Here is a 23593-nt window from a genome sequence, read left to right as displayed (position 1 = left end):
TGTGAAGAGAAAAAAGCGGCTCGCGTTACTTGGTGCGTCAGAACTCTCGAAAGATTCCACGCAGGATCCTCAAATGCTGTATACAACATCGTATCAGGTGACGAATCCTCGATATACGGATATATATAAAAAAACCAGTCACGAGTTTGGGTGTTCGAAAATGAGTTAAAGCCAACAAAAATTGTTCGTTCACGGAGTGTTGCAAAAAAAATGGTGGCCACATTTGTCTCCAAAACCGGCCATGTTGCGACTATTCCATTCCTCTTGAGGGACAAAGAACGGTTAATGCACAATGGTATGCTAGCATTTGTTTGCCACAGGTGGTTTCTGAACTCCGTAAAGAGAACTGCAACCGCCGCATCATCCTCCATCACGACAATGCGAGTTCTCACACCGCGCACAGAACAAAAGAGTTTTCAGAGCAAGAAAACATAGAATTATTAGACCATCCGCCGTACAGCCCCGACCTATGCCCTAATGATTTCTATACTTTCCCTAAAATGAATAAATTGCGTGGTCAGAGATTTTCATTACCTGAAGAAGCTATGGACGCCTACAAAACGGCCATTTTGGAGACCCCAACTTGCAAATGGAATGGTTCAATGATTGGTTCCATCGTATGGAAAAATGTGTCAAATTTCGCGGAGAATACTTCGAAAAGCAATAAATACATTTTTAAATAGTAATGTTGTGTCACTTCCTTGATTCCCGAAATTTCAGTGCCGCCCTCGTAAAATAAAAAATTGACAAGAGTCTCATTATCTAGCTACTATATAATGTACGAGGGTGATCATTCTACATCAAGAAAATCCAATGCTCGTCTGCTATCGGACATCTATGGACATAAAGCAAAAAGACAGCGTTAGAGATACAATTCCTCATCAACCATAATTGGTACAGACCCCCAAAATATATCGTTAGAATGGTCTGGATGAGAAAGGAGACACGAGACCGACGAGCGGGTCGTCAGTAGTAAATAATAAATGCTGAAGTCTACGCGGTTAAAGGCAAGGATGTAAAATATTATTCGTTTTTTTATATAAGTGGAGGAAAACGTGCAACAGGCTCACGGGAGGCAACCGCCCGTGGACATCCGCAACAACAGGTGTCAAGAGATGTGTTGCCGGCCTTTATGGGGGCAGTATGCTCTTTTCTTTTAAGGTCCCTAAGTTGTATCGGTTCGGGAAAACAGCAGCCGGTAATTGATTCCAAAAAGCGTCCGTGCGTGGCAAAATTACTTGCAAAACGCGCGGTTGTAGAATACCAGACGTCAACGCCAACGTTTTGAGCTTAATATTTTTGTTTTTGCAACATGAGTGCAGTTTTCAAATAACTTTAGTACCTACATAAACTTCTTAATTAAATCTGTCTTAAGTGAGCCGTAAATTTTAATTCGCATTTAAATCGTTTAACTCACCATACGAATAATGGCTCATAAAATTGCAGCACGATAACGAAGCCGAGTGTGACCAGAATAAGGCCCAGGTTGAGGAGCAGCATAAGGCAGCACATTCCCTTCACGTTCGGGCAGAAGGGGTTCGGGGCCGCCATTGCTTCCACCTTCATTCCGGCCTGCAACATTTTAATGACAATATTATACCAACCGCCAAAAGACATCTGTAAATACCATAGGTAAAGTGATACATAGTCTGTCTTCGAAGAAAGAGTACGCTTCATTGAGGTAGTTTAATCCAGGGGCATGCATTGGTTTTTTAGCAAGGTAGGCACTGCTTAGATCCATTAACCAGTCGGAGTTGAGCTTAGGAATAAGCAAAAGATTGCTTGAGGTATTTAGTATCTAGGGTGTGGAAAAAATTTATGGGTGTTCAATAGAAGTTTGGTAATAAAATAACGGAAGCAAATTATACTAAATTAACTTTAACAAAAGCGCTATATTTATTTAGGTTCTTAAAAAGTTAGGCAGTGCTTAAATGCCTATATGATATGCACGCCCCTGGTTTAATTATATATGTAGAGAGTCATAAGATGGATGAAAAATGTACGGAGGTAATGTGGACAGTGAAAGGAAATGTTGGAATAGTTTGACCTAATAATGATGATCAAATTCTCAAAATTCAATGTTCTAATAAGGGAGTTGAAAAAGCCAGGAATATATGTCGGTAAATAGATTATACCAGAATTTGCCTGCTCGCGACATGGTACCGGGCCAACAAAATAAAATACCGGTGTGCAACATTATTGCCTTGTTAAAAAAAGACTATAGGATAAAACATTCGCCATTTTCCGCGAATTTGGATTCTTTAGTAAAAAAAGCAGCAGCTCCATATTTCAATGAAATTTAATGAATAAATAGGCGATACCAAAGTATGTAGTACTAATAAAATATGTATTATTTTACCTAATGGAACCAGCTTGGGCTTAAAAGTATTAAGTGGGTCACGGAAGGTTAGTGTGAAAATTACCGGTAGATACCTATTTCAATCGTTTATTTTAATGTACAGTTTGAAAGGTCTAATCTAATATTCAATTCCATAGTTTAAATTAAAACACGGTACATCATAAGAGAAAATACTATTAGAGCTTAGTTAGAGTTTGGTTGCGGATATCTGTGGGTAATTACTACTTACGTAAATAAGAAATAACAAGTATACCTTTCTCGAGACCTTCGATCTGTGAGTGGAGGCGACAGATGGAGCGACTCCGCTTCTGTAGGAATAGTGACTCCGAGGAGCGCGAGACTGGCGACTGAAACAATATTATAACTGTATGGGCTATGGCCGACAAGTAGCAAGCAATATACTAACGAACCTTTATGAGTTCAGATTAATATTTTCGAAGTGAAAGCTTCTTTGGGCACTTTTTAGTAGGGGAAAATGGGTTCGCGTCACCGCATGCTCATAACTGGCGCACGCGATATTTCAATAATTAAAAAAGTATATAAATTTATATAGTTAGACACCGAAATCCTTATAGCAGTATATCTGTAGCTATACAGCTGATGTATTGTGCAACATTACTTCTCTGTATATCTGATGTCAATTTTTTTAAATATTATGAAATTTCAAATGTTAATACTAAAAGTTCTAAGTTTTCATTACTATCGGAAGTCTCTACAACAGTAAATTTTTTTTTGTTGTTGTGTCGTTGCAGGGTGTTACATATTTTATCACCATTTTGTAATATGACTTGCAATAAATTAATAACAATTTTGAAACATCGAAAGTAACTGTACAGTTTGCTGTTATGAAAATTTATTTTTATGCCTGTAAGAAATTTGTATTTTTTGTAAAAACTTTTTTGGAAGAATGGATTTTAAATGAAGCGCCCTCTATTGACGAATTAGAAAAACCAATGCTAGTTGGAGGATTAATTTTTAACAAGTAGGTTTTAGTAGATAGCAGTTATAGGCCTGTTTGTTATTTGGCCCTACGTCTAACTACGAAATTTTCAAAGCCAAAAGCAATATGATTTTACTCATAGGTTTTTTCATTTTGACATTTAGATGTCGTTTCTATGATAAAACATTTTCAAGTAAGTAATATTTTTTCCCTTTTCATTAGTCTGCTCCACCACCACAAAAATTAATTTACCAAATTTACGGTTTTACGAATGTTAAACTTTTCATCAATAGCCACATCTACTTAAAGGCATGTTACACACTATTTATTCTTATGTTATGTTTCTGCTGGTATTCTGCTTGTCACCACGCATATGCCAGCTCGTATATGACAATGATTACGTCGACATCATTTCTGGCATTGCGAATTGGCCGCGCCAAATAACTGCCATATTGTGGAAGCAATTTTATGTAGGTTAAAGTTTCACTCATTAATCATGATAATAATATGGGTTAAAGTATGAAATTGCTGATTTATTGTAATAGGTACTTCGAATTGACATAGTACCTTCATTGCATTAGATTTTTAAGTGAAACTTTTTTCACATGGTTCCTATGTAGTTCTTATTTTAAAAAATATGCAACATTCGACTATCGACTTTCAGATGTTTTTTTATTCACCTTAGACAATAAAGATGGAAACTTCGAAAATTCGAATGATTTTTGAATACAAGTTCCGAATGAACGCACCTTTCCAATACCAACTTTCGTGATGGGAACTTTTATTTGAAGAACGAACCACGTGGATGACAGCCCACACAGGTCAATAACAATGAATTGAAAGAGATGGTGGAAGCCGATCCGAACCAAACTACCCAAGAATTAGCGGCATGGTTTAATGTTACATACGTTAGTTACCAACAATATTGACTTATTTGCGTAAAATCAATAATAATACCTACCTTCCAAATTATTTTCATTAAAGATACATTTTATTTACACATTACTAAATAAATAACAACATCTATAAATAAAATTGAATAAAATGAAGCTTTAATAATCTATTAAACATAAAATAATTATAATTAGTATATATCATAAAGAAGCTGGCGACACCTTTCTGTATTGCCAAATTTATCCTCCGACAGAGGTTCTTACAGACCACTGACCTGTATAAATACCACTGGACAGTCTGTACTATATGTTTGACAGTAAATTTTTTGTGCCTATTTGAAGCGCCACTCGCGAGCGTCCAGAGAACTAATAATAATCTATACTATTGTTGCATTTTGAAATAATTTCGTTCGATTTCCGTGTTATTTATAGTTCAAGAATCAACGTAATAAAGTACACAATTTTTTTATAAATAGTTTCCCACCATCTATCGATGTGTGCTGAGGTTGTCATCACTGGTTTTAGTACCACAGACTCTCGCTACATGGCCAACAGCGCCAAAATAGCAAATATGAAACAGGCACAAAAGCACTATGACAACCGCCAGTCCAGTGGTATATAGAAGAGGTCAGTTGTACAGACCCTTCGGTCCCCTGTCAAATCGGTAAGGCGCCAGTATAACTCTGTAAAACCTTACTAATCCCAAGGATATTACAATTGTAGAATTGTGAACGAGCTGTTTTTTTTAAATAAAACATCTAGAGATAGTTATTACCTTAAAGTGGTTAGCTCTGATGAAGATGATGCAGCAATACAATTGTTTCTATGAACTAAACATAAAAAAACTTATGAAGAAATTCATCCGAACATCATTGTACCAATGTTTATTCAAAACTAAATGATTCCAAACAACAAAGTATTCTTACACTTTTAATTTGAATTTAATTATTAATTCAATCTCCATGTTGACAAGTCGTTAGAAAATGAGACGCACATTACATTTTCTCGTAAATATTATTACTAACTCAAGCAATTTGATTTTAGTTTGGTTTATTTGCTTTTTGTAACTAAATGTGGAGCAGGCAGTCATTTTTTGACGATCTTTTACTAGGCGGTTGGGAGTCGAAGCATGACAACAGGCCAGGTTTATTAATTTAGTGTGCATGACAGCTACGTCTTACAATCGCGATACGCCAGTCACTTTGTATTACATTAAAATAGAGGCTTACAGTTCACCGCTATTTTTCGACGTGTTCACAGCTATCACAGTTCACCTAGACGTATAAATTATCTAAGATTATAACATTTATGACATTAATTTTTTTATAAAATTTGGTGTTGAGACACTTCACCTGTGGGGCCTAGAGGCACGGAGAATGTACAAAGTACTATCTTCTCGCTTCAATAGGGCTGCTGGCAACCCAAGCGCTGGCAGCTATTTCAATCAACGGATCAGCCTAGCTATCCAACGTGGAAATGCTGCTAGCATTCTTGGTACGCTTCCCCGTAATGATAGTTTTAATTTGATGTAATCATAGGTATTGTAAATATAGTTATAAGATTTGTTTGGTTTAGATAAATTATAAGATGCGACTTCAAGTGTGTTAATAGACAGTGCACCATTTGTTAATGAATGAATCATTAATTCACACATCACAGTATCAAACATAAAAGGTCGGACTCGAACAATAAACTCTGAATTGATTCCCATAAAGTCACGATTCAGAATCGGTTTGTTCCGAGCGGAGGTCAGGATGCCACGAGATGGTTACGTCACTGACCGGTAGCTTGAACATCAACTTGCAAACAGGTGTAAATATAACTGGCCTACAACTAAAATGTTCGATATCATAACAATTATATAACAGTTAAAATTATGTAATTTTCTTGTAAAATATTGCAACGACATTGTGTTACCTACTTAAATTGATAGGATAAATCCCATTACGACTAAATATGTTTTTATTAAAATAGGATTTTAAATTACATATTGAACATCAAAATCTGCCACCCAACCGAAAAGATATGCCTCAGACCTGAGAATAACGGATGCAAGTGCAAAGCAGGGTTCTTCCTTTTTTTTTTTATAAAATTTTAATACAATATAATTTAATGCCTTATATATTTATCCTTAAATATCCTGAGGACAGTCACCATTCCCAGTCTTTGGTATCATTAAAAAAATCATTTATGTTATAGTAACCTCTACCACACAAACGTTTTTCAATAATTTGTTACACATTTGTTTTGATCTGGACTCTGGGATCACTTTGGTAGTATAACCAATAATGTATGTAACATCATAGTATGCTTAAAACTTAATTTTGCAATAAAAATTTACATACAGTAAGAATGTACTTATTACAAATTGTGATATTTTGCAATTATCAAAAGTTTTTACTATTAATATTTAAGTTTTGAAAAGGACGTTCGCAAATATGTTGTACCTGACCATACTAATATAATTATCGACATTTCTTTTACATAGTAGTCATTTTTATGACGTAGTACGGTGTCGACAACAATGCCGTGCTGTTAAAACAGAAGTTAGATTGAAGGCATGTCGGCGTTCCGTACCGTTGCCAAAGATAACTCTGTAGAATTTAAAATCGAAATATTTTATTGCAAGTAACATTTTTACATTTGATGGGTAGACAATATATTGTGACGCCCTGCAACGGCACAGCAAGGTTTTATATAAAATAAAAATGTTTTATACATTTTTTACATACGAAAACAGATATTAAAAATACAGATAGTACCACTATTATAATCAGTATAACGATTTATTTTGTTATAACTAATTCTCACACTTAGTGTAATTAAAATAATCGGGTAAATCGTAGAAGCATTTTGAAACTAAAAAAAATTTAAGATCTCATTTAAATAGAGAAGGATCCTCTTTATTTTATTTTCGTTTGGGATGTGATTATAAATTTTTATTGCCATGTGGTGAGGGCTCGATGACACTAATGACATACTTGTTTGGGGTATTTTTAATTTGTTAAAATTTCTATTATTTTGATTGTTATTTGGTAGTGTTGAGTATAAGTCCGAATGTTTTTTAACAAATTTACATTTTAAACGCTTTAGGAAAAGATACATTTTTATTTGTATGCCGTTCAATTTGGAAAACACTATCTAAGTTATTTATTATTTGTTGTAAGTGTGGCAATACTAGACTTAATTTCCGCTAACAAATGGACCCACGGTCAACGGGTTCTTAGTTGTAGAAGCTCTGACCGTGGGCCCGTTTGATAGCGGAAATTAACTACGTTAGAAAAACTATATATAAATACAAAGGACAAGTTTCCTGACAAAGCAGCGTCATTTAATTTTATTAGAACTTAAGTCAACTGTGGCTTTGTCGAGTCCACTTACGTCTTTTTGTTCAACTCTACCTAGCTAGAAAGTTAGGGATTAGTAAAAAAGCGTTTAACAAATGAAATGTACTTAGTCATGCAAAGGCAAGCTGATAAATAAGTTGTCAAGTGACCAACAAAGGCCCACGAAACACGTCTTAGATATTTAAGAGGACATCATGATTGGATATTAAAAATAATACGTAAGCAATTATCTATGGTTACAAAAACTATGAAGCATCTTAAGAGGTAGGCCTGTGCATGAAGGAATTTCGTTACTCCGGGAATGATTGCCAGTGGTTTTACTCGTTATCCATCTTAAAACACTGATAAGCAGGCATTAAGGTTTTTTATATTACTACTAGCTGACCCAGCAAACGTTGTATTGCCGATATTAAAATAGCGATACAAAAGTAAGTGTTGATCGTAGATGGGTGAAAATTTGAAGTTATATGTATTTTTAATGCTGACTCATAATCAAATAAATTTAAAAAAAAAATGACAAAAAAATTAAAAAAAAAATCGTGTGGACCACCCTTAACATTTAGGGGATGAAAAATAGATGCTGTCCGATTCTCAGACTTAACCAATATGCACTCAAAATTTCATGAGAATCGGTAAAGCCGTTTCGGAGTTCAATGTTTAACACCATGACACGAGAATTTTATATATTAGATGACGGACTAGTATGAAGAAGGAGAAAGGAGAAGTCATTGTAAATGCCTCAGCTTAAAACAGAAAAAGTTAGTGCGATAAAGTTAAAATCGAGCGTAACCTTAATGGCTACAGAATGAAGCCAAAGAAAAAGATAAGGGAATTGAATTGTTTTCATACTAAACTATCATACATCGAAACGATAATAACTGCTCCAGAGAGAGAAAGTATTCGGGCACGATACGTAGTGACACTGGTTTCTCTTTTTGCCGCCTATATAGGCTAATGTGTAACAAATACAGCTAGTCAACTCAGCCATTACACGGGGTAACGATGAGGTGCGTAGTATGAAGGAGAGTGACGTACCACAACACGATTTTGATACTGAGGTTTTTTTTTGCTTCCCCGGGGCATAAAAAATAGGGGAGTCCCAGGCCCCGGGGTGTCGTAAGGGCATTTACCAGTGGGAAGCTCTTTTGCACATGTTGCCGGCTAGATTATGGGTACCACAACAGCGCCTTATTGTTATAAGTTTTCAAGCATAATGTTGAATCTATAGTTGGTGATACGAAATTTTGTAAAAGACGTCGGCACATCAAAGTTCTCACTAAAATTTTTGTCAGAGTCTCCCGTTGAGTCGATCACTGAAGGGGCGATGTAAACTTTTCCGTTGCATAAAATAATTTAATGGACAGCATTATAATGTTATGTATTCCATATATTTATATTACTTTTTTAATGTACAGTTTATTAATATAAACAGTTATGTAGATGAATGCACACAGTTAATTTTTCAAGCATTCTTAATCTGAATAAGTATTATGTTTTCGGGAGAGATTGAGATTGCAAGTTAATAGTAGTTCTTCCAAAGCAACAGGAAAGTAGTTTTGGTTTTGATGAGGCAGTCAATAATGGATGGACCAATAACCCCGTGTAGATGTGCTATTTTAATATTTTGAAGTATTTTTGATAACTTTCACGATCGAAGTCCAATTGCATCGAAATAATATAAAAATCGTCTTGGATTCTAATAATGTATCTTACAAGACTTATTAATTAAAAGCATTGTGTATACTTTTGGAGTTCACCATATGCAGCACTTGGATTACGAAACAAAACGATAACTGCGAATCAGTGTAGAGAGACTCCAGCGGTTAGAAATGGTGTCGTCATCAGAGATCAGTCACGAGAAGGCAAGGACACCTTAGAAAGTGGCCATTACCTGTCTCCCACGCCATGGGACGGGACTCTATGGGAATTAAGAACTAGCGCAGCGATATTTAAGAATAATTGCTTTTTATGCTTTAATTTACGTACGATGTTGTAATTTTGATGACTGGTATTAGTGGGAACATTATATCAAATTTATATATCAGTTATATTTACCATCCAATATTGAATGTGATTATTGCAAGTGTGATAATTGTTAAGCAATTTTTTCCCTTCTACGGGACTATTCTTGAAAGGCTTCAATATTGATACCCGTTGTAAAATATAAACTAAACTTCATAGACCAGGGTCGATAATTTTTGAAACCAAAAAAAATTACAGTAGGATGAAACCCATTGGTATAGGACGAGAATATAACAAAAATTAAGGGTAAAATAAATTACGGGTGATCTGAGGTCGGGAAGTGGAAAAGGGGGGGTATTTTAGGGTAAAAAACGGTTTATCTCGATTTCCGGCAAAACTACAAGTCCTATGGCAAAAAGTTAATTGGCAAAGTTGTAGGTAATAAAGAGATCTACAACTTTTGTGATTACACTTTTTTCACATAACCTCAAAATTTAGGTGAAAAATAAAAAAAAACAAGTTTTTGGCTTTTTATTTATATCTTTTTCAAAAAAAAATTTTTTCTACGAAATTTGGTGAAAACTTACCTTATTATGTCCCAAACACACTGTAATTTATTTGATTTAAAAAATTTATTTTTTCGCCTTATTTTAACTTAATATCAAAAAAGGACCCTAATTTTCAATCGAAAATTCTGACGTCAAAATATTAGCTTTTTTCAAAAAGTTTGGAGGCTTTTTTTCTTGAAATATCTACTTTCTGATGGTGTAAAAAATATATAAATTACAATTGTAAATGTTCGGAAAATTTAAGTCCGACAAAAGGAATTTCATAAAGAATTCACACCTGTTACTAAGTACCAGCAAAAATATGGATTATAACATCAATAAAATTGAAAAAAAAGGTTAATTTAACACTGAATCATTATCCTTTTTATATTTATAAATAGATTTGATTAATCGTAATCCATATTTTTGCTGCTTCGAAACAAACTAAAGGCTAAGCATGCATACTGGCGCATTTTTTTCCATTTGCAATCCTAGGCTGAGATCTATAACGCGCATTTAGACTTTGCTCAAACTGTACTTACCTAAAACTTAGCTGAGTGTAAGTATGGCATATTCTTTGATTTAGTTTTTAAAGTCATTTTGCAGCTAAAATTACCCTGAGCTTAAGCTGAGACAGCCCAATGTAAAAGTCAAGGTCGCGTTTTCTCACACTCAGCTAAGTTTTACGTAAGCAAAGTCTGAGCAAAGACTATATGCGCTTTTTAGATCTCAGCCCTAATCTTTTGTATATTCCCTGGTCCATATGGGTATCTAACTGGTACAATTCCTATATTACAAGATCCTGCAGAATTACAAACAGTAGTTATGTGAACTAGAGTTAGATATATTTTCCATGCCCAGCACTAACCTGAATAGAATGATAACCAATAAATTCTTCCAGAATAAATAACTGTAGTTACGTTAGTTTTAAAGCGTAATATTTTATTTTAACAAATAGTAATAAATGTATGTGGAAACTTCTAAGTACCTATTATTAATTCTAAGTATTTCATAAGTTATCACTGTAAAGTAGCTAAGTAAGTTAACCAAAAAAACCAAGCATTTGTATACAAAAAGTATAACGAACTTTAATTAGGCTAAATTACAAAATTTGTTAAATGTAACTTATTGTTTATTGTTATTACTTATTATCAAACTGTTAACTGGTTCTGAATTGTAATTTCTTTATGAAATAGAAGGACAAACGAGCGTACGGGTCACCTGGTGTGAAGTGATCACCGCCGCCCACATTCTCTTCCAACACCAGAGAAATCACAGGAGCCTTGCCGGCCTTTAAGGAAGGTGTACGCTCTTTTATTGAAGGTATCCCCTTCAAACCGCACTGTGAAGGACCGAGACACATCCAGATGGTGAGGATGATATCCTAACTTGTGGCGTGTCGTGCGAAGGTGGAATTCGGCGGCAGGAAAATTTTAAAGAACGACCTTTTATGTTTAGTTCGAATACGAATTTCCCGCTGGTTTCCTTCGTGATCATTTTTTTTTCAGTTTCTTTGAGATAAGGGCCTAGTTGTTATACATTATAGGAGAGCTTAGAAAACGTTTATATTTTTAAAATAATCTGCAAACCAAGTGTCATAACGTTTCTTTTTGTTTTTCAGGTATTTTACTGAAAAAAATATTGAAATTTATCATATCTATCATATTTTGTCTTGCATTTTTAAGGATGTAAAATTGTTGTTTTTATATTGATAAATAACCAGTGTTTAATTTTTTTTTATTTAAATTGATTCTTTTTTTTTAATAAATTTTTGAATTTGTAATTTGATTTTTTTTTATAAAAATGCTAAAAATACCCCAAGAATGGTTGAGAATGCATATGGGAGTTAAAATTATCACAAATAGTCACCCCTATTGCCTCCTAATACGTCAAATTACCAGTAACCCTGTTGTATACTGTAAAAAAAAAGTTTACTCAAAATTAATAAAATAATATCTTCTACTACTTTTTGAAGTTGTTGAGAATTAACAAATTTTATCTTGACACCAATATATTTCGTACTGACATTACAGTAGGAATATAATTAGGTAGTAGTATTAGACATGATGTCAAAAATGATTATAAAGAAATAAATTTTGAGAAAATTGATGCTTTTTATGCCTTTAATAATATAATTAGTAATAAAAGCCGAAATTTTTATGTTAATCTTGCACCAATTTCATGTTTATTTCAAGTTTAAATCAGGTAAATCAACAAACATGAACGGTGTGCCTACCAATACGTGCCACAGAAATCTCAATTTATTACCGGCTTTTACACAAAGTGCTCGCTGAGTATCTGAACAGATTGAACTTGAAGCTGTTCTATCGGGGCACCGTTACTACAATGTGTACAGTTAGGCCGCGTTTACATTAGCAAGATCGCGAATATGTAATAAACACATCTAGCAGAAAAATGAAAATGTAGTATTACTTTTCTGCTTAGATCATTTATACGTCTAGATAAACTATGACAGCTGTGAAAACATTTAAAAAAAGCAGACTTTAGAACTAACCTCTATTTTGAGCAATTCACACACACTAACACAAAGTGCAATACAAATCGCGAGTGTAAGACGTAGCTTGTCACGCACACTAAACTTATATTATTCCTGGCCGATTTTTATCAGTTGTCTAACAGCAATAGACTCTGTCTAGAAGTATAAATCATGTAAACTTTTCTGTTACAAGTTTTGAGCAGCCGGTGTTGTTTGTTCAAGGATTCATTTGCAGAATGCGTTACTACCATTGCCTGACTCCGTTGCACTAAGCACAGCTCTTTACGGCATTGTGTGACGGAAGCTGCAAATGATCCACTTACTGTTACCTAGTCTTGCCATGAATACTGAAACTAAGAAAAAAAAATCTACTGCAAACACTATTTATTACTATTACAGTGTGTTAGTTTATTACATCTATCCATTTTAATATCGCAAAATATTGTACATTGTACCTATTGGCGCCAAAATGAAAAAACTCAATGAACAATCATATAAAATGACAGATTCCAAATTCAAATGTAATATTTTGTTTTTTTTTTTTATATTTTGAATTGCAACAGTATTTTTGACCAGACTAAGTAAACAGCCATTACTTGACGATAAAGTGACGAATATGATCTGAGTCGAAACGCAAATGTCACACAGCAACCGTCATTATAAGACTTAAAGGTGATTAGTCTGCCTTTAACTGCCATTATTAAATGTTGCTATAGTAAATATTGGTATCCTTTACACTTATCAAACTGGTATCTAAGTCGAAGGCAACGGGGGTGGCAGTACTGCCCGAATGAAAACTGCATTATAATATATTTAGTTATATCAATAATCCTACTGCATGATGTGTATTTCGCACAATTTTAACAATAATTACAAAGGCATTTTATTCCGTACTAAAAATAATTAACTTTTAGTTCTGTGTGCCGATTGGCAAAAGACTTCTCCAACGATTTCCACTGTTCTATGTATTGGCCAACTGTTCTCTAGATCCTGTTGTCAATTTTAATTCATCTTCCCACCTGATGTGCTGTCTTCCTCGTCTCCTTTTGCCATATCTCGGGTATCGTCCTGTAATCCAATAACTCCATTTCCGCATTTTATTTCGCATCATATGCCATGTTTAACTGACAAAGTTTAAGTATCGCTAAAGTCGCTGTCGCTTAAAAAATATAAAATGAAGTCGTGAACACGCACCTTTACATTGTATGAGTTAGTCATTTCCATGTGACTCACAGAGGACTGCGGCTCGCGACATTCTGCAGTACTGCACACTGATCGCTTGCAGGAATTTTCCATCAATCTTGAAGTTCAATATGATGCCTTTGTTTAGAACGCAAAGTGAACGAGCGATTTCAGTCTAAATTATTTTTCGCTAATCTGATAGCCGATGAAGTAACATGTGAAGTGTCTGTAAAGTCCGACGACCGTATAGTATTGTTTCTGAATTTAATATTTTTATACGGGTCGCCAGATGGTATGCGACCACCGCGCCGCATATTATTCTAATGCTAGAGGAATCACAAGAGCGTTACAAACCTTATATAGTGTCGAACAAACTTACATTATGAATTCGAAAACCTTAAATAGCTTTGTAGTAAGTGTTAACAGTTATTTATCGCGCCAACGAATCTTTAAAAAATTAACTATTATATACCTACATGTGTTGTTTGATGAAACATCAAAAATCCTTTATTCAAGTATCACCATAAAATCAATTTGTCAATCAATTTTGCTACAAATAATCCGTAATTTCGCTTGTGAAAAATGCTGTTTTAAAACCTAATGTATATAAAGAAGTTTATTTCAAGTTTTAATTACTCGATAATGAATTGAATTAATAATTGAACTTAACCTTTTCTCAATCGTTTCAATGGTACCATGTGGAGAAATTGGATTCAATGCTGTACTTATATTTTGTCTTCCTATAGTTAATGTTCTTATTTATTTATATTGGATTTTTGACTTAAGTCCTTATTAGAATAAAATTCATTTTTTATGAGAAACCAGATGGTAAAGTAAAGTAGAAAATAATAGGCCCTGCCCATAACAATGCAGTGCTGCTCTGAAATTTTGAATAATCCAAAATCGAAGTAGCATTGCGATTGTAGTGCTCAATTTCTGACGTAAGATATTGTCTTATAAACCCAGTAATTTAACTTTGTTACTCCACCACGGTAACTGACACCACTGTGTTACCCATCTCCTCCGCTGCAACGTATATAGTTTAGCGTTTTACAGCCGCTCGTTCACGCTGCCACAGACGCTCGTAATTCAACACGTTTCACGGTCCACGCCGCGCACCGTACAGAATTAGGCTAAGGATTAGCGAGCAACTATACGTTATGTTATATTGCTAACGGTTACAATATGTAACCTATGTTGCGGTTCTTTATTATTTGCGTATTATTATAGTAATCTACTCCTCCATAATATTGCTGATTCATCATACATATTAGTACATAATATGATCGTCATAACGGAGAATTTTGTGGAGAAGTAAATGGAATATTTAAATGATATATGTAAGGAAAGAAAGATTTTTTATTATTTTGAAACGTATAAGTAAGTAGTATACAAAGACATAACATAAAAAATAAATATAAACTTAAGATTGATAAACAAGCAAAAAACAAAAAGACTAAAACATTTCTATTATTTATATACGATTCAAAAAATGGTCCCAACTCAGCATGTTGCTGGTTTGAAAACCAACGCTGGTCTTCCTTTGGGCCATTTTGTGGTAGGAAACTAAAAGTAACGTGGTATAAAAACTAAATCTTATAAACTTACATAAGGTTACCAATATTAAAATTAATTTCTTAAGTGTTTCTATCTGATTATAATTAACGATGGGTAATGAATGAGTTAGAACGTTCTACTTGTATACTCAGTGGCCGCATGTAAATAAATAGATAATTTCTGTTCGTTGCTTGTTACGTCAACTGTCAATTATAATTGATCCCAAAAAAAAAAAACTAAAAAATGCAAATGTAAAACAATCAACATTATAGTTCATAAAACTGCTAACAGCCAAGTATAAATAACTGACAAGTGCATAAATTATATATTTAAAGATCTAATTAGAATTGAGAGTTTATGTTTTGAATTGAAAAGATAATGGAGAAAACAATATTTGGTGAGTACCTATTCTTGTACATTGTAATAAGTAAAAATATATTAGGTAAAATACTTTTATAAAGTACTGGTGTCATGTCTCAGTGTTTCTGATGATTTAACAAAAACTGTTTAATTTTTAATTTAAAACTTTGTTTTTTGCGTTGCAGGCTCCTCATTGGTGGTGGAATATTGTTCCAAACTTGGACGCAGCATAACGAAAACTTCCTCTAAAGGCTGCTGAACTGTGTTGAGGTATTGTGATTTGCATAGCAGCTTTTCGAGTATTACAGGACCTACGACTTGAAAACCAGGAAAGCTTTTTATATAAGTAGGAACCTTGTATTTTATAACGTCAAAAAGGAGGCAGGCTAAGTGAAGCTTACGTCTATGTCTCATTTTCAGGATGCAATGTTTATTTAGGAATGGTGTCACATGGGCCCTTAATGGAATGTTAAAGCAAAAACGAGCACATGCATTTTGAACACGCTGGATTAGATTTATGTCAGTTTATAATGCCATGGTTTTTGATAAATGGTAGGTAATCACCCTTGCGGTAATATTAATGATTTGTTTGGTTTATTTGATCATATTGTAAGGATCATATAGGTGCGGATCAGTTATGTTTTACGAGATGTACGGGAGACGCTTGAGCAGCTATTGCTGACTGACAAGCCCAAATGCTTCAAGCGCGTAAACGCTGCGTGATTAATATTATTTTTATGAAAATAAGGGACGAGACGAGCAAAACGTTCAGCTGATGGTAATTGATACGCCTTGCACATCTTGAAAAACCCCAAAAATTCTGAGCGGCACTACAATAATTTCGCTCGTCACCTTGAGATATAAGATGTTAAGTCTCATTTGCCCAGTAATTTCACTAGCTACGGCGCCTTTCAGACCGAAACACAATAATGTTTACACATTACTGTTTCACGGCAGAAATAGGCACTGTTGTGGGACCCATAATCTAGCCGGCATCCTGTGCAAAGGAGCCTCACACTGGTAGATTGACGCAGCACAGCTGTATTATAACTATCCAGGTGTGTATGAAATAGTGTATGTATAAGTAAGCTATTTGTATCAATGTAGAGAGAGCTACCTGATATCGGAGGGTGGTCGGTAGGCACCGCTGGTGACGTACACGTCGGAGGCGGAGTCAGCGGCGTTCGGGTGCCGACGAGCGTGGCGGTCCGACCGCGACGGTGAGCGCGCCCGTTCATCCATCGTCTGCGAGAAAAACTTGGATTAGCTGTCAAATATATTACGGAAAAACAAGCACTGTGCGACATCTATTGATTCTCCTGTGAGAATCCATGAAGAGATTAGAAATACATTTATTGTAAGTAAATAATAACCGACGTTAATTATTTCAAGCAATACTAAAGGACGACCGTTGGCTTTTGGGTATTTACAAAGAAAAGTCACAATTAAGTATAAAAAACGAGTCTGTGTTATCGACGACGTGAATAGGTAGGTACTCTACATGAAATCTACATTTTATAAACATACATATTATGAGAGACAATCATTTTGAACGCTACGATTTTAATATTTTGTTAGCGATCGCAAGATTTTCCATTCTTTGTTCAGGAAAGAAGTGAAGTAAACATTATTTATAACTTTATTGATAGTCTCACATACTAAAAATACGAGTCAAACTTACATATGTACAGGACATGTCGAGATTTGATGAATGTTTCAGATAGCTCGCCTAGCCTCGTCTGTGATAGCTATCCTGCTGTCTTTCAGTTTCAATAGCTTCTAAACTTTCTAGAAATTCGTCTATTTTAATAAAAATCAAGCAAAGTTACGTTAAAATAATACAAGCGTCAGAATCAAACTGCTACCTAGACGATAGAGGATCGATATGCGGCCCAGAAACGTCTCTAAATTTAAGTGTTACTTAGGACCGTAACGAATTTAAGATTAAGGGGCCATTAACTGTATAAAGTGTCCCTAAAATTTTCTTCGAAGAGCGCTAAATATACCTATATCTCCGCCAGCAGTTGGTGTATGAACTGACGGGGTCACGGAGGGGGGGGGGGGGGGGTATTGGATTCTATGCCTTCGATATTTTACGTTCTGCTTCACTCTGTCTTATACCTTATAACAAATTAACGACAAATTATAAAATGTACTTTTTAAATTTACACATTACCAGTGGAACAGGAAGGTATTGATCGTATTTATATACAATTAATATTGATGCCCCAGAATTATATGACTTCATATTGTTTTTATAATAGTAACATCAGCATTGATGTGGTATAACTTCGCTATCACCATCGGTGTTCATTTTCAGTTAGTTAAACATAAAAATTCTCACAACAATCGCAATATTCATTTTTTACACAATATAAACAGTAGAGAGCTCCGTATCATACGACAGCTCAAGCATGACTGTTCAGTGCTCCCGTTTTGCGAGATTCCCGAAGTTTTTTTCAACAACCACCATCTTATTTTTCACCTAATAATAATAACTGACGTCAAGTGAATTGAATACTATAAAATGAATTTATAAGTATCAATTAAATATTTTTAAATAATTTAGAGTTATAAGATTAATAGTTAATCATATAATTGTTCAAATAAGCAACAACAACGCTTATTTGTGCAAATTATAAATATTAATTTCAGGGGCTTGCTCATGCATTCCTCCCGAGTCCCGATATGTAGGTAATTTATTAGACGTACTTAGCCTATTTTTATTAAAAAAAATGAGTTTTGTTGTAAATAAAGCCTGATTCAAATATGACACGATAACAAATCGTGCATGTGAAAAGTAGCGGATAGACTAATTGAAAGCATTGAATTCGACATATAGATCAAAATAGCTCATGACCCGCGTAACATTCACCAGTAACGACCGCTTAATACGCCATCGACATGTTACGACTCCAGTGTGCAGATCCAATGTTTGATTGATTGCGTACAAGTCATAAGCGGAAGCGGTGATTTATATTTTTATTTAAATTTTCAATTAGTCGCAGTAATTAATTAGGACTACACTTTATTCTTTAGAATTAAGACATAAACTACACAATTTCGTAGTACTTCAATTCAGGCATACTTTAATTGTGGCAACTTTGACTCGTGATGCACCACGAATATTCTTAATTTTTTTGTTAATTACCATTATAACTACTTATTTATTATATAAACAATCACAACATCATTGAAAATATTGACGTTATTTATATATTTTAAAGATACTCTGTTATTGTCATAATAATTAGTAGATCTAAGAAGCGAATTAAAATCCAACGACATTTTGAGTCAAAGGAAAATTAATAAAATTTTGTTGTGACTCCAAATAATAGCATTTCCAATATAGCCAACAATTCTACCAATATTAAAGTGGTGGTACTCCACGACAGATGCGACTGCACACATTCATTCCCTTTTGCTTGTTAACATTCTTTAGCAAGTTTGTCTTTCTTTAGAAAGAAAGAAAGAAAAATATTTATTTTGCAGTCTACCTACTTAACCTAATTTTCAAATATTGTTAATATTACTATTATATAGCTTAATTGCAATATAGTGAAAATGCCTAACCTGTGAATATAAAATCCATTTTTGTTGATAACCAGGGGATAATAAGTTAGCCTGCATTAATTTATCTCCACTCTTCTTTAAATTAGACCACAATCAAAATATTTAAGAGTGAACGCATACAGTACCTACAATGTGTTTTGGTAGAATTATAATGGAGGCGAGGCGTGCCCGAGCGATGTAAATATACATGTTTGTTCTTAGTTTATGTTGTTGTTATACACTTGTAATAGCTCGCGATATTGTTCTGAAATATTTTTATGAAGCAGTAATTTCATTACTGTTGTAAAATATTTTACGATATGTTATTCAATGATTCTGTGAAAATATTCTTTTATTACGCTTTTAAGACGCATGTTTGCCTGCTGTTGGATGAGCCTTATGAGGAAGCTCATGGTCACTCAGAGGGCAATGGAGAGGGAGGCTATTCTCGGAGTTTCCCTGTGAGATATAATCAGAAATGAGGAGATCCGTAGCAGAACCAAAGTCAGACCATATCCCAGATGTTTGCGAAGTTGAACTGGCAGTGGGCACGGCACGGTAGTAAAGTCCTCAAATGGACACCACTTATCGGAAGACTTAGTATTGGCGGGCGGTCCTCAACAACAACCCCGACAACATTAAGCAAAAATATGAAACATAACAACATAGGATATTTCCTTCACATTCAGTTATAAAATTTCGTTATGATTGGTTAATTTTCGGAGGTAGAGTAGATATTTGAGTGTTTATATCACGATTTTAAGTCGGTACACTGATCATTGTTTGTATGTTGTTTTAGAATTCTTAAACCTGAAAAAAGCCTTAGTTAATATTTGCGCTTAAGAATTATTAATCATCGTTTATTGCTTCCGACCTACGCCTCAATAGTATTTAATGCAACAGTTGTATATGAAGGTAAAAGGTGAGCGGTGAGTTACATGTGGTATTTGATTGTTTAAATTACCTAGTCGTGGAAAAAATATTGTATGCGACACGTTGTATAACTAAGTCAAAAAATAGGCAGCCCACACCACTCACGTTTCTGGCCCTTCTTGTACAACTGTTGCATAAAAAACTATAAAACCTCCTTAGATATTCCTTTACGCTTGCTTAAAAATTGATACCTAATACAAAATAACGGTTCTAAAAGGCACAACTTCAAACAGACATAAACCATAGACAATTCGTGCTAAGTTTACATACACATTTATTTTACGACGCGTTTTTTTAACAATCTATCAATTATATTCTAGTTTCTTAATGATTGATGTTCCGATTAATTGGAGGCACACAGGCATTCATAACAATTAAGATTCAATTTTATTCCAAGCCTAAAATACACGAGTCTTTTATAACATTAAAGATACTGTTATTCGACCGCAACACATAAATATTAAATTTTATTCTAACAACAATAACTTTAGCATTGAAACGTAAATAGAGCAAACAAAATATAAGCTGTTGAACAGACAGACGTACAAACGTGTTTTATTATAATCATTGGCGTCCGTTTGAGAATTTATTAGAGGAAGCATTACGTCAATAATGAGAATTAAACTAAATAGCATTTATATTTAGGTCGTGTTTGATTTTGTTATATTCATTATTTTATTAATTTTATTTTGGCATAAGGCTGGTGGGGCAGTAAAGTCCTCGAATGGCTACCACGTACTATAAGACGCAGTGGGAGATGGACCCCACAAGATGGACCGACGATTAGGTCAAGATCGCCGGAATACATTGGATGAGGGCAGCGTCGGACCGATCATTGTGGAGATCTTTGGGGGAGGCCTTTGTCCAGCAGTATTTTGACTGATATGATGGCGATGATAAGCATGCAATCATTATTTCGATATGAAACCGGTTTGTCAACTCTCTTGTAATCATTTTCAGAGATATTTTTTAGTATAAAGTTATGGGACTTGTTCGTGTAGTTATTAACATTAATAATAGCCATGTTTACGCAAACGGACCAGTAAAGGACATGTCGATGTATTTTTTATTTGAATTTTAACGTAAGTTTAATACTACACAAAATAAACGACAAAGATACTCTTTAAGCTTCATTCTCTATGTCGACGACAGAAAGGAGTATTTTTTGTGGAAAATCACAGCGGTTACTGTTTCTTTAGCATTGGCTTCAAATGTTTTATTTGCAAAAGCCATTTATGGCTTACAAAAAGTAATCCTTTCATTTTATTCTTGTAAGATACTTTATACATAATAAACCCTTAGACATACCGTATATTCGGATAAAGTCCTCTCAGAAGGCGCCCTGTGACTGTCGTTCTCTTCCCTCGAGGAAGCTCGATGCAAGTACGCCCCAGAAGAGGGCGAATCCACACCAGACCGGTGCGTGGCCACGTAGTGGTTACTCTTTAGTTTATGCGCCATCTTTATTCTTTGCTCCTAAATGACATCTGTCATTCTCAAAAGCGCGCGCATTGAAAACGAATCATGTTAGCTCGTCATTCATTACTTCAATTAACTACTCTTCACCGATTTGTAGTACAGGCTGAAACAAAGAAAATAAATTAGTTTAACCAGTTTTTTTTATGGAATAGGAGGATAAACGAGCGTACGGACACCTGATGATAAGTGATCACCACCGCCCCCATTCTGTTGCAACACCAGAGGAATCACAGGAGCAGGGCGGCCTGAAAGAAGGTGTACACGCTTTTTGAAGGTACCAGTACGTGAAAGAAAGTTCACAGAGCACTGGGCCGCGACAGTTGGAGCTGCTGTGGGTTGCACACGGTCAAATGGATGGAGAATTAGTTGTCCTCTTCTATGAAAAAAAAGTCAGCAATTCTTGGAATTAGCTCCTCAGTATTATAATATTAAACTCGCTAAACGATACTAACGCGCACATTAACAAATCTTAATTGGACACGCACCACGCAATCAAGGAGCGTTGCGACCGCAAAATGCTTTCTAAAAAGCCTTTTTTAGAAAGCGTTTTATTGAAGGATCCCATGTCGGATCGTCCTGGAAACACCCTACAAGAAAACTAATTCCACAATTTAGTTGTTCTTGAAATAAAGATTCTTAAATAACACACTCTGGAAGAACGCCACACATCCAGATAATAATATCCTAATTTGTGGCGTGTCTTTCAAAGTTAGTAAAAACTTTTAAACTATTCATTTGATAGCCTTGAAGTAACTTTTGATTAAGCATTGACCTATGCAGTAGTTATACTTGCTATTGAATTTAGATTGAATTGAAATGACTTTGTATTACTATCGGTTCCTTGTTCACACGTTTTTGTTGAGTTAAAGATTGGCCGCTTGACGCCACGCCGTCTCAAGAACGGTGTTCTATGTTAGAGATTAAAGATTGACATAAACATTATTACATACAACATTAAATTGACATGCATTTACATGACATCAATTATATCTATATTACATTATTTCGTATTATAGTTAAATAATTGCCAATCTAGATGGTTTGTTATACCTACCTATATCTATACCTAAACGATAAGTAAAAGGTACATAGTTCACTTTGTATTTGGGAGTTGCATGTCAATTCCAAATACTTTTTCGATTTCTTTTGTTTGGATATTGATATAACTAAGGTATTTTAAATGCCTTCCACAGTGCAATTAGATTGAGTTGCAACTGTTACCTCTTCTCTCCAGAGAAACAGCACATCCGGTTCCAAATTACTTATGATGATCGGTATACAAAAGCTACAGTAACAAGTGCAGTTGGCTTTTATCCGGATGCTGGTTCCTACTGTATTACCACACCAAACTGAGTCAAAACCAGAATGACTTTTACTCGTGTAAGAGTCATTCTGGTCGTCTACTAAAAATACATCCAAGGACTGGAGAACTGAGGCCCGTAAAACAAAGATTAGTAATATTTTTAACATTTTGCATTAAAACTAATATAGAGCAGTGCTCGAGGTCAAGAAAATTGATGTCTAATGTGACCGCATCGATTCAGATAACTCGTAATCGCAAATCGAGTTCGCTACTCGATTAATTACATCGATTCGGGTCGATAGAGAAACTTGAGTGACGTATCAGGGACGTGCGATTGAAAACATGGAAACAATGAATGTGAAGTTTTCGATTTTGAAATCGATATTGTGTGAGATAAAGTAACAATAAGCACCATTTAGTTATTCAACATAACAAATAGCCACTTCAGTAGTATCGGAACATTGGCATTTAGTAAAAGTTGGTAACTATGTATTTTTATTTCATATTTACTTGCATCCGCGACTTTGTCTGGAATTTTTCTTTGTGAAACAAATACTAAAGCCCGTATTCGAAAAAGCGTCTCCATGCGTTATTTTATCTCTTTTATGCAGAGTTATGAAGACAAAGAACACACATGATCATGGACCTAAATAGTTACATTAGAAAAAGAAAAACATTGAG

General features: G+C 34.6%; 1 protein-coding gene across 6 annotated transcripts in view; it reads right to left on the bottom strand.

The window, feature by feature from the left end:
• LOC126966417 (uncharacterized) overlaps nt 1–23593 on the bottom strand; it is a 146000-nt gene that overhangs the window by 4979 nt on the left and 117428 nt on the right. For all 6 annotated transcript variants that reach the window (XM_050810446.1, XM_050810443.1, XM_050810449.1 and 3 more), the window contains 4 exons: nt 21439–21712; nt 16763–16890; nt 2613–2706; nt 1418–1572 (listed from right to left, as the gene is read on the bottom strand). In XM_050810446.1, the coding sequence (XP_050666403.1) occupies nt 1418–1572; nt 2613–2706; nt 16763–16890; nt 21439–21591 (530 nt within the window). In that variant the 5' untranslated portion in view covers nt 21592–21712. The remainder of the gene's footprint in view (nt 1–1417; nt 1573–2612; nt 2707–16762; nt 16891–21438; nt 21713–23593) is intronic.

Source organism: Leptidea sinapis, chromosome 10 (assembly GCF_905404315.1).
Source record: "Leptidea sinapis chromosome 10, ilLepSina1.1, whole genome shotgun sequence".
In the NCBI taxonomy this organism is placed as follows: Eukaryota; Metazoa; Arthropoda; class Insecta; order Lepidoptera; family Pieridae; genus Leptidea; species Leptidea sinapis.
This window is presented reverse-complemented; position numbering and strand designations above follow the sequence as displayed.